At 33.7% G+C, this 13,196-nt stretch overlaps 1 protein-coding gene across 1 annotated transcript in view; it reads right to left on the bottom strand.

The window, feature by feature from the left end:
- Positions 1-13,196, bottom strand: part of LOC111713285 (thrombospondin type-1 domain-containing protein 7A) — a gene marked incomplete at its 5' end in the record, with an annotated part of 72,816 nt that overhangs the window by 47,490 nt on the left and 12,130 nt on the right. Inside the window, 4 exons of the mRNA XM_023488121.1 lie at positions 14-135; positions 828-942; positions 1,420-1,844; positions 4,257-4,360. Coding sequence (XP_023343889.1) covers positions 14-135; positions 828-942; positions 1,420-1,844; positions 4,257-4,360 — 766 coding nt within the window. The remainder of the gene's footprint in view (positions 1-13; positions 136-827; positions 943-1,419; positions 1,845-4,256; positions 4,361-13,196) is intronic.

The raw sequence follows: 13,196 nt of genomic DNA, 5'->3' as shown, positions 1-13,196 counted from the left end.
CTCCTTGTATTACCTGACACCCCCTTCTCCTACTCCTTGTCTTGAGCCTGCTACACCTCCAGGCTGGTAATCTTCTATCCCTTGTATCAGCACAGTGAACAATACGAGTCTGTTGTCCTTTACCACACACTTGACCTGAAATAAAGGATGGGATATTTATTTAATTTATTTCTATTAAGCTTTCTATGTTTATCCTAATCCTATCGAAGATCTATGCAATTTTTTGTATATCTCATTCTCACTCTTAAACTTTCCATCCCCTACCTAACTACAGCTGACACTCCTCATACCCTACCTAGATACATCTGATACTTCTCATACCCTACTTAGATACAGCTGACACTCCTTACCCCCTACCTCGATACAACTAACACTCCGTATCGCCTACCTGACGGGAGCGGACACTTCCTATATTCTACCTGACTGGAGCTGACAATCACTATCTCCTACCTGGCTAACCTGGCTGGAGCTGACACTCCCTATCACCTAACTGTCGGGAGCGGACATTCCCTATCTCCTTCCTGACTGGAGCTGGAAATCCATATCTCCTACCTGAGATGGGAACTTTTGAATGGGATATCCTTAATCCTGATCGGATAATTTATCTGAAGATTAAAAATGAGTGGAGAACAAGCAATATTTAATCTGCAGATTAAGAAAAAGTGTGGATTAAGCCTTAATCCCGATATCCACCATTCTAAAGTTTTCAGCTCAGATTATTTAACCGATCGGGATTAAGGATATCCAATTCTAGAGTTTTCAGCTCTGGCTGAAGCTGGAAATCCATTTCTCTTACTTGGCTGGAGCTGAAAATCCCTTTCTCTTACCTGGCTGGAGCTGACACTCCCCCCACCCTTGTGGTCTCCAGGAGACAGTATCACACTCTCTGCTGGTCTCAGGACAAGCCGACATCTCTACCAGGGAGTCGGAGCTGGGACAATCCTGATTTATAAGTTTACATAATTCAGGAAAACATAAGGGACTGTACTTGATTATCAAATAAGGTATGTATTTTTAGAAGAATCATAGTTGGATTTTGGAATAATCATGATCATGAAACGAAAGATCTCTTCTAAAAAATATTAGTGAGCTTTTCTCAAATTTAATAAAATTTCAAAACTTGTAAACAGTCGTTAAACGCTCAGGCAAATGAAACCCGCTATCGTTTTACATCATTATTAACAAAAAACAACAATCTTTAAAAAACTTTTAGCATGAGCAAAGGTTACTTTGTGAATATTGTTACTGTAAAGAAACTAATCTCTAATTTATAATCTTTAGTTTGGCTCATAACCGTTGAAATATCAAAGTTGACAATATCCAGCAAAATTCATACAAAGATGTAAAGATAAGAAAGTTAGAGTTTGAGTAGAGAGATCAGTCCCTGTAAACTTTCTATATATAGTGGGGAGTGTTTACCTGTCCGTCTTTGCCTGCTATTGCTAGAATAGTTCTGTTCCTCTGTCTCAAGGGTATCCTAGGATGCATCTCTAGGTTTTCACAGGACAAACTGGGACATACAGACCAATCAGACCATCCGGACACAATACAGTCATTGGGACACGGGACATGGCATTCCACTCGCTCACGGGGTCGTGTCCCAGGACCGCAGAGAGATGTATCCGTCACTTCTGATCCGTCCCATCGGAGACAAGAGACTTTTTGGGACATGAATCCTGCTCCACAGGGTTGGGTTGCCTCTACAGGGAGCTGACACTCCTCCTTGGGTTGGATAACCCAGTGGTAGCAGGAGGATACGGAGCAGGATCTAACCTCCTCCAGAGCAGGACAAGAGTTCTCATCTCCTCGTAGGTTTATCATCTCCCTCCGACGGATCTGATATCCTACAACAATAAAAAGAAAATTTAGACAAACACTTTTTTTATGACAAAACCATTTTATGCATTGTTTTTCAATCAGAAAATAAATATTTTCAATTATAGTTTCTCAGTCAAATTGATTTACGGATTTAATTGAAAACATTTCAGAATTTTCCTTCTTAAGATAGAAAAACGATGTTATCTTTCTTAATTTTACCCAGTTAAAGATTTCCCGAGATGGAATTTAAAGAATTTGAGCCGCGGTTTAAATCTGCCAAAACCCGGTTTAAATTAAGCGCGGGCTTAAATCTTGAAACAATTGATACAATTTTAAGTGGAACCAACCATATATAAGCAGCGGCTTAAATTTAAACCGCCGCTCAAATTCTCTAAATTCGGCCACGGGTTACCTTTTATAAATATAATTTTACGAATTTAAAAACTCTGGGCGTTTTTAGTACATATTTTCAATAGTCATGCTGAAGAGCAAGCATATGTTAGTTGATTACATGTTATATGATCTTTATTTTCCCTTCTTAATACTCTGTGGAATAAAGTAATTGACTAATTAACCCCATTAACGTTATTTCTCAATTATGTAGACAAATAGATAAAAATACAGGAAAGGAATTGAGTTTTAGCCACAAACTTAAATTTTCTAATTTCTAATTCTTTGCAAACTGATGACGTAAGCCTTCGATATTTCAAACTATGATTTCCGTTAGACCAAATAATCAAAGTTTGAAATATCATAGGATTACACTATCAGATTGAAAAGATATTGGAATTAGAAAATTTGTGTTTGTGACAAAAACTCAGTTCTTTTAAGAGAAAAAAATCAATAGCAACTTTGGGTGGATGTTCTTGTGTTTGTCTGTTTCCATTAAACGTCAAAACTGCTGAACCCATCGGAGTCAAATGTTTTCTGGAAACTGACAGGACCCCGGGGAATGTTTATGGTTCGGCGAAGTTGAACAATGTTGCCACAAAAAAATTCTCGAAAATGCACCTTATAAAACAGAAAATACGCGAAAAATAATTGAGTTTTTGCCACAAACTCAACCTTTTTAATCCCTATATTTTGGCATCCTTAGGGTGTAGACTCTTGATATTTCAAACTTAGATTTTTTGATCCAACAGAATTCAAAGTTTGAAATATCCAAGGTCTACGACATTAGGTTAGGAAGATTTAAGAATTAGAAAATCAAGGTTTGTGACAAAGACTCAATTCATTTGAGAAGCCTATAAGCCTATTAGTACAATATATATAAAATTATGAAATATCCCCTTATTATTTAGAAATAATTTATCTTTGCAAAACCTTGAAATAAAGGATTAAAGGAATGATTTAGTTTCAAGAAAAGTGAGGATATACGTTAAAAGATACCGCCCATGAAACATTTCATTTAGTTTACTCTTGTCAGGATACATTCCAATCAGGGGTTCAGGGGTTCAAGCTTTCAGGGGTTCAGGGGTTCAGTCGTTCAGGGGTAAGCGGGTTTAAGGATTAGGTGGTTTAGGGGTTTATGAGTCCTGGGGTTCAGGGATTCAGGGGTTCAGGGGTTCAAGAGTTCAAGGGTACAGTGGTTTAGGAGTTCTGTGGTGTAATAGTTTAGTGGTGCAAGAGTTCAAGTGGTTCAGGGTTCAGGGTTCATGGGTTTATGGGTTCATGGGTTCATGGGATCATGGTTTATTAGTTCAAGAGTTCTGGGGCTCAGGAGTTCAGTTGTTCAGGGGTTCAGGGTGTTGGGGGTTCAGAGGGTTTCGGGTTTTAAGGTATAGGATTTTTTTTCAGGATTTAGAGTTTAGGATTATGGGTTTAGGTTTAACGGCTGAAGGTTTCAGGTTCAGGTTCTGTTCAAAGTACATTCCCCTTTTCAGTGAAGTTTGCAGGGTATTAATGTTTATTTTTAGTCCAGGATTTAGTCTTACATTGAAGAAAATTATATATAATTTGACTATAATAAATAATAAAAATGATACTATTTATTATTTGTTGAATGAGACTATAGTAATCAATGCCATACTGGTCTTATACAGGGGTAAGAATATGAATGAAACTATGCACAGTGGTACATTTGTGAATTCTCCTTTATCTACTTTCATTGGAATAATGTATATATATGTTGACAAGAGCTCCGGTACATATACTATCCATAAGGTCCAGTAGGTTTAGACGAACATGAGCCAGGTTGACAAGAGCTCCAGTATATATATACTAACCATGTACAGGTCCAGTAGGTTTAGATAAACATGAGTCAGGTTGACAAGAGCTCCAGTATATATATACTTACCATGTACAGGTCCAGTAGGTTTAGATAAACATGAGTAAGGTTGACAAGAGCTCCAGTATATATATACTAACCATGTACAGGTCCAGTAGGTTTAGATAAACATGAGTCAGGTTGACAAGAACTCCAGTATATATATACTAACCATGTACAGGTCCAGTAGGTTTAGATAAACAAGAGTCAGGTTGACAAGAACTCCATATGCTCCAACTCCCAACTTTACAGGTCTCCTCACAGGGTTTACTGCACCTGGAGTAAACACATATATTTTAAGATAATAAAGAAGGTTTATGTTATAACAGCAAAAATGCAGTTTAAAAATGCCCTTTAGAATATTTATCTGATTAACATTGAGAAAAAATATCGGCAATAAAGGAAGATTATATTAATTTCCTTCCTTGCTTTAGCATCATAAATCTGCACCACGCTTGTAGAGACTGCAATTGAAAATCATCAAGTTTTAAAATTGAAAATCAAGGATAACTCCAATATTTTTTCTTTGTCAAATTTTGTAGGGATTGCGTTGTAAATTAGACATGTTTTTATTCCTTGATAAGATGGACATACTAGCTTGTTCATTTCTTAAATCTATATAATATATGGTTTCTAAATATATTGTTTATATATCGGAGTATATTGTTACAGCTAGGGAAGCTTAAACCAAGATTCCCAGTGATATATTATACCTCTAATAGAAATTCAGAGCCCAACACTCATATTTCATGTTTTTATTTCTAACATATTTAAATATAACGACTACATGAACCTAGGGCTTGGCAAAGAAAAATTTTCTTCATATTAAATATTTTGTACTGAAATATGCTATGTATGTAAGGTTTTCAAATTACGCGGTTTAAGTAAGATTTTAAGTGAGTCCCTATACACGACACAGAGAAAAGGCAAAATTATCCGAAATAAAAAAAATACATAATATTTCATAAAGTTTGATTTTTAACCAATCAAAGATGTTCTAAAATAAATGAATTTTATGAGATTATAAACTTGTTTTATAGTTTTTGCGTAATTTATAAACTTTACTGAGTTTTGATGAGATGTGTTGATTTGACATTTAACAATTGCAAAGCTTCAAGCAAATACGAATCAATAATAACTAATGTTGAAGCAAACATGAAATTCTACTCTGCAGATCATGATCAAAATCATTACATTTATAAGGAAGTTAAAATTTAATTTGTTTTTACTTCAAATGATTTTTCTTTTCTTGGAAATAAGCATTATACCGAGGCCAGGATGGGAAAAAAAGCAGAAACCGCCACTTTACAAACAACTTGAAAAACTTTAAAAAAATTTAGTAATTTTGCTAAATATTTTTTCTATCTCAAATTTATGTCCCCTCCCCCTCCATAGCTGGCCGGTGCCCTCCCCCCATCCAAGCTGGTTTACAAAATAAATGCCAATACATAGATATAGAAGGATGCTCGTTTAACGGAATAGTTTCCTTTCAAATACATCCCTTGAGTAGACAAGTAGACAACTCTAGAATCAATTTACAGATTTATAAATACTGTAAAACATCAATCTTTTCAACAAAATACAAATTTTCAAATAGAAACCTTCTTTATCTAGAACAGATACTTGTCCTACTTCATGATACTTGTTTTCTTAATACTAGACTTACTTTTTATAGTCTTCAACCTCGTCAGTTTTCCCTACTTTCTGTCACTTTCCCTACTTTCTTTCATTTTCACTACTTTCTTTCATTTTCACTACTATCTTTCTCTTTCCTACTTTCTTTCACTTTCCCTACTTTCTTTCATTTTCACTACTTTCTGTCACTTTCCCGACTTTCTTTCATTTTCACTACTTTCTTTCATTTTCACTACTATCTTTCTCTTTCCTACTTTCTTTCACTTTCCTACTTTCTTTCATTTTCACTACTTTCTTTCACTTTCCCCTACTTTATTTCACTGTTAAGTTTTCAATTTCATTTAAGTTTTCAACTGTTAACTTCTTGCAAGGTTTCAACTTCTTTTAAGTTTTCAACTTCTTGTAAGTTTTCAACTTCTTTTAAGTTTTCAACTTCTTGTAAGTTTTCAACTTCATTTAAGTTTTCAACTTCATTTAAGTTTTTAACTTCATTTAAGTTTTTAACTTCTTGTAAGTTTTTAACTTCTTGTAAGTTTTCAACTTCATTTAAGTTTTCAACTTCATTTAAGTTTTCAACTCCTTTTAAGTTTTCGTCTTCTTGTAAGTTTTCAATTTCTTTTAAGTTTTCAACTGTTTTTAAGTTTTTGACTTCTTTAAGTTTTCAATTCAACTTCTTTAAGTTTTCCAACTTCTTATAAGTTTTCAACTAACTGTTTTTCCTACTTCCTGTGGTTTAATGATTTTAAAGAAGTAAGTGTTAATTCTTCAGGAGCTTCTGCCCCCCCCCCCCCTATAGTGTATACGCCGCTGTTGTATTGTTTTTTATTTACAGCAACTTTTTATTATATTTTCCTGAGCACGCAATAAATATTCATGCTATTGTTTCTACCAAACCAGAGAAGTGGGGAGCTCAAAAGAAGAAACAAAACAATAGAAACACAAAATCAGACTAGAGAATTCTTTTATTTTAACTGAATGTGACTGGTATACTTTTAAGTAAACCTTATTTAAAGAGGTTCATGTCTGATTCACAATGGTGCTCCTTGAACCTTCATCTGATCAATCATATGTAAGATATGTCATTTTTTTCCTTAAAAAGTAAATTCTGAACATTTCCTCTATTGTTTCTGTATCAGAAATGAGCAAGTCACTTTTTTATATAGAGACACCACAAATAAAAATAATGAATTTTGAAAAGACAAACATTGATTATTATTCTTTCATAAAACGCTTTTTAAGTTACCAACATCTCACTTTTTAAACACAGAGACGCAATTTTATTTGCGACTGTAGTCCCCAGCAGTAGATGCATAAAACCAGTGTACAAGAATAGTGTACCACAGTTTGTAAAAGTAATATAAACAGAATAAGTCTCAGTTTGATTACAGTTTATGTGGGAGAATTACTGCACTACACATATCCTTAAATAAACTGCATTTTTAGACTTGAATCCTTCATAACTAAAATGAGGAGTTACAAATTATGGGTTCGAGCCACATGCTTCTCATTCCTCAGGTCTGTGCCACCTCAACCCACATGCTTCTCATTCCTCATGTCTGTGCCACCTCAACCCACATGCTTCTCATTCCTCATGTCTGTGCCACCTCAACCCACATGCTTCTCATTCCTTATGTCTGTGCCACCTCAACCCACATGCTTCTCATTCCTCATGTCTGTGCCACCTCAACCATTCAAAGGATTTGAGTTTTGCAACAAACTAAAATCTCTATATCTTTGCAAGCTGATGGTATAAACCTTTAATATTTTAAACTTAGATTATAGCTGATCTAACAAAATTCAAAGTTTAAAATGTCCAAGGTCTACAACATTGTGTTGCAAAGATATAGGGACCAGAAAATGAGGCTCAACAGATAGTGAAATAGAGTGATCCTAGAAAAGACCATCTTCTTAAGGTGGCTCGGACTGTTACGCGACCACGTCACGTATGTAATGTTCTATAAAGATGATGGCCCCTGTGTGGTTGCGCTGAAGAGATTCTGAAGTACCCCTGAGTCTTCGTACTATGAGCGGACAGAAGTTTCCAGAAGCCGGTTTCTAAGAACTTGTTTATAGTATAAATCTAGCGTACACTTTTCGGGCAGTTGAATTTCGATCTTAAAACGTTTTGTAAGACGCCATATATACTGTCTGTTAAATCGAAATGTGACTTGATGTGGAGGCTCAATATGGTAAGCTACGCTAGATTTATTAAAATATATATTGTATTTGTTCTGTAAAGTAAACGTACAGGTTTTTTTAGCCCTATTTTGATTAATTTAACAGTATTTGTATTTTATTTTTCATCTTGTTCATGTCTTTGCGTTTAAAAGGGTTTTTTCCTGTATAAAAAATATATAAAAAGTAAAAAGAATATGGAGTTCTAGTTGTGTTTTTCCTAGTTGAACCGCTGAAATATATTCCTGAACTCTTGCCTGGATTCATAGTGAGTGCGAGAAAAGGGAGAAAAGGTTACGACAAACCATCACAGAAAGTCACAAGGTACATGTATTCGCTGGTAGCGAAACACGGACAATAAGATGATATTGCATGGAATGAGTCAGAATGTGGCTCCCCCTCCTCTAATTCAGATTTGTAGATGGTGTCAGGAGGTATATAGAAGAGGATGAATAATTCAAGAGCAGGAGAGAGGATAAAATGGTTTTATCATGTAAGAAACATTAGTTATATGTTAAAAGATAATCCTTTGGCCATATAATGTACATTAACTTTTCATTCATATAGACTTACAGTATTGTTGTACAAGCTGTACAATACATAAGAAATTGAATATAATGTGTGAATATTCTCTCTCCCCCCGCTCTCAGGACGCAGAGAGACGAAGTATGAAGGGGGGGAGGGGGAGAGAGGAACGCCCACTCTACTCTACCAGTGATTCTAAATAATAGAATAAATATGAATTTGTTTGTTTCTTGTTAGAGAGTAATGGTTTTTGAATGGACCTGTATTTACTATCGAACTCAGCGCTATAAAACTTATAATAGTGAATAGAAATATAGACTTTCGAATATGTTTTCATGAGAAGATGAGCGAGTATATCAGATAATTGTATACCTGAATATTAATTCTGATATAAGAGTTGCAGCGCAGGTTAGTGCAAACTGAAGTATTTGAATCAGTTTTATTGTTGTACAGTATACACTGTACATATACCGGTTTACAATCAGGATTCTATGTATATAATTTATCCTTCTCCAGGGTCCCTGCAGTACAGTAAGGAGTTCGGAGTATAGAAGAATTAGAGATGTCAACCTGCACAACCTCCTTGGAAAGGTCGTTATCATTTATTTCTGTCTTCTTATCTTGAAATAAATGATTTGTATAACAGCTGTATTATTCTATCAGTGAATGCACTGAAATAGTTCTGGTTACAAAAATATAGAGGTTTTTACGTATAGAGAAGATACTCCTCTTTAAACAAAATCTGGTCTATACGACAAGTATAGTTAGGAATATTTTAATGGGAGAGTTAGGAATTAGTGCTCATTTATGTCGGCCACAAAAAAACTTTCCGTTCATAAAAAGTATTCTTAATTTGCGTAAAGATCTTTCATTCTTTTTCAGTTTTTTTTTGTTTAAGTTGCACTTTTTTAAATTTGCAGATGTCAAAATTCTACTGTTGTAAAGTTTTCTATATACTTAAATATATATATATATATATATACTAAAGTTTTTTTATACAAATTTAAAAAAAAGATTTTTTTTCTTAATTTTAATACTCAGTAACATTTTTGCTTTTTTGTTTCGAGTAATGTATGCAGAAAAATATGAAAAAGTTTCACTAATAAATAAAATCTAGGTTGTCTTCAAAGTCTCATCTTTTTTGGATAACCCTGTAGTTTACCCAACTGAACCCTCAAGTAAATGGAATAGATCGGTCCATGAAAGCGACGATATTTGAAAATGATCAACCATTGTCATATTTTATCCAAATTCTCGTCGCTGATGGAAAACTCATCTGCACAAATTGACATAAATCAAGAAAAAGAAAATTCAGCTTTTATCATAATTTTATGAAAAAAATGTCAACAACCATTGCAGATATTTTAAAACCTATTGAGAATTAACAAGATAACTCTATCAGACGTTTATAGTTTCAATAATAAGTGTTGTTAGTAACCTCAAACGTACTGTGAGAAATTATGAAAATATTTTTGGCGGATTATCGACATAGCTGGCGGACAACCTCTAATCCCTCTCTAATACTTCCTAAATCACTCCTTAAAAAACAATTTCTCCCTCCACCTCCTACAAGATTCATCCCGCTTATGAAGAGTCTCATCTGTTTTTAAAACAGGGTCGACTTTGAAGTTTCGCAACGCCTTGGACTTTGATTTTACCACTCTAACTCACAATTATGCTTTTCTGTATATCTGTAGATGTATACATTTTAGCACTGTAAAGCACTCGTTGTTAGCTTTGATTTTTCCGCAGTAATTGGCAAAGGAATGGAGTCTTTGCCACAACCTCAAATTTTCTAATCCCTATATCTTATCAACCTGATGGTGTATACCTTTGATATTTCAACGACTCAATTCCTTTCTCTTCGATTTTTGCTTGAGAGCGTGCTGCGTGAGACCTTTCAATCGCAGTGCTCCTCCTCTCCTCCTCCTCATATTTCATAGTTTTCATTCTTTTTGAATTCTGTCAATTTTCTTCTCTGTTTCTGCTTCATAAATCCTCAAGTAACTTACATAGAGAAATAACAATTGCAAATTATAAATTTTTAGTTCGAAAAACGAGAATATCTTCGTTATTTTTACTCAGACGAAAATTTAAATAGTATTGAGCTATTGTAAATCAGGTATGTCAGTTTCAAAATGGAGAGAAAGTCGAGATCACTCCAACCTTTTGAATATTGTATACTATAGAGGGTTGAACCTGTACAGGAAATAGTTTGAGAGGGTTGAACCTGTACAGGAAATAGTTTGGAGAAAAACACGGAAACATTATGTTAACGTACGTAATAACAAAATACAACCAAATAGCAATGTTTTTGGGGGGAGTTTCAGGTCACAAAAGGTGCTGATCNCCCTCCCCAAGATATAGAAAACTAAATTGAAGCCCCCTCATCCCGTATACGCCCCTGTCTCTCTTCTTCATCTTTAATCCTTGAATTCCCTGTAGTTACTAGTACTCTCTGATTCCATTTATATACATATATCCCTCTAATCCCTGAGGTGTATATATGCTAACTCTGTATAGTGAATATAATGAATACATAAAGGAAGTACATTCTAACCAGTCACATTCTTTTCCTTTATTATAAACAAAGGAAATGAACACTCACTGCATACTCTTTTATTCGGATCTTATATCTTTGGAACCTAGTGTCATAAACATATGATTTTTATGAAGACTTCATAAGTAAACTTTATAGTTTATAAGATTGCAAAGATATGAAAATTAGAACTTTTGAAGCTTGCGCGCGCAAGTTTGTATCATTCATAAAACCTTAATTTTTCAACTTAAATTCACATTCACAAGTAAACTAATCTTTCCCTCAAGAGTCAAAACTTTATTAAGTGTTAACTCAGAAAACAACAATTTTCTAGTAAATTTTGCGTTTTTTTAATTCGATTTCGCGTAAAAGTTTCTAGATTTCTAGGTGATATAAAGAATTTCTAGTATTCTAGTTGCACCGAGAATTCTTAAAAGCATAGTTAATCTTTAAATTTGCTGAATTAGCAGGAATTTAAATAATAGATAAGCCTGGGTAATATCCAAGGAGCATGCTAATCTTAGCCTTTAATATCTTAATTTATTCAAGATTATAAATAATTTTATTTTGTATAAAAGAATTTCAAAAACTTTAATGAACTGAAAGTTATAAATCAATGAGTGAACTTTTTTGTGGAAAACACCCTAGGAATAATAAATGTACTTTAATTTTGTTAGTGTATATAATCCAATTATTTTCTTTTAATTTTAGAACAGAATAAAAATGCTTTGAAATATCGGAAAAACTATATTTTTGTTGATATAAATGGCAAGTTTTAGCAGCTTTTTAAAGCCTAGCTAAGTCCATTTTATTTACAAAATGTATGAGTTCTATTCTCTTGTCATCTCATAACATGATCAAATCTGGAGACCAGTCCCTGAACCTGTGTATACTCTGCACTGTTTGACAGAATAATGTTTGTCAAAGTTTTATCCAACTGATTAATATACTATAAAGGTTGAAAACTTGCCAAACCAGACATAATAGAGAATATCCAGTTTACAGGGGGAACCAGAATAAACTCCAAACCAGACATAATAGAGAATATCCAGTATACAGGGGGAACCAGAATAAACCCCAAACCAGACATAATAGAGAATATCCAGTATACAGGAGGAACCAGAATAAACTCCAAACCAGACATAAAAGAGAATATCCAGTATACAGGGGGAACCAGAATAAACTCCAAACCAGACATAACAGAGAATATCCAGTATACAGGGAGAACCAGAATAAACCCCAAACCAGACATAATGGAGAATATCCAGTATACAGGGGGGACCAGAATAAACTCCAAACAAGACAAAATAGATAATATACAGTATACAGAATAAACACCAAAACCTTTATAAGCCTGTACAATATTAACCATATAAATTTTCAGCATTAAGATATTAAAGAAACTAATTTTACATTTAATGTCAATATTTTTTCTTGTACACCCTGTATGATATGAAATTGACCGCACCAATGTTTACTTTAAACCCTGCATAATATTAAACTAGATAAATTCCACTAGATTTCATATTCAATGTATAAAAGAGGTTTACTTGGCTATAATACAGTAAATATTTTTATTTCGAACCATTTAAATGATTAGGATTTCTTAATCTGTGCTAATATTTCGCAGATTTTCCTAATTTTATTTGGAGAATTCTCAAATTGAGAAAAAATCTGAATCTGAATCAGAGCTGAAAACTTTAGAATGTGATATCCTTAATCCCGATCTGTTAATTAATCTGGAGATTAAATTCATGAGGAGAACAAGCCATATTTAATCTGGAAATTAAGAAAAAGAGTGGATCAAGCATTAATCCTGATATCCACCATTCTAAAGTTTCCAGCTAAGAGCTCAAAACTTTAGAATGTGATATCTTTAATCCCGATCAGTTAATTAATCTGGAGATTAAATTCATGAGAAAAACGAGCATTATTTAATCTGGAGATTAAGAAAAAGAGTGGATCAAGCATTGATCTCGATATCCACCATTCTAAAGTTTTCAGCTCAGATGATTTCTTAGGTCAGGCAAGAATTTCGGATTAATATGTATCTACGTTAAAATGTATATTTTTCATATGTATATACGTTAAAAAGTATAGTGTTTCTCAGTTTTAAAATCTACTGCTTTAAGCTACAAAATCAGATAACACGACGATGCATAGATTGTTTATTTTTTGGCCTATTATCGATTGATTTATTTAAAGAAAAATATTCCTATATCTTACAATCTTAACAGA

This window comes from Eurytemora carolleeae, unplaced genomic scaffold (assembly GCF_000591075.1).
Source record: "Eurytemora carolleeae unplaced genomic scaffold, Eaff_2.0 scaffold1321, whole genome shotgun sequence".
NCBI classification, from domain to species: domain Eukaryota; kingdom Metazoa; phylum Arthropoda; class Copepoda; order Calanoida; family Temoridae; genus Eurytemora; species Eurytemora carolleeae.
Note: the sequence above shows the minus strand (reverse complement) of the source record. Positions and strands in the feature narration are given on the sequence as shown.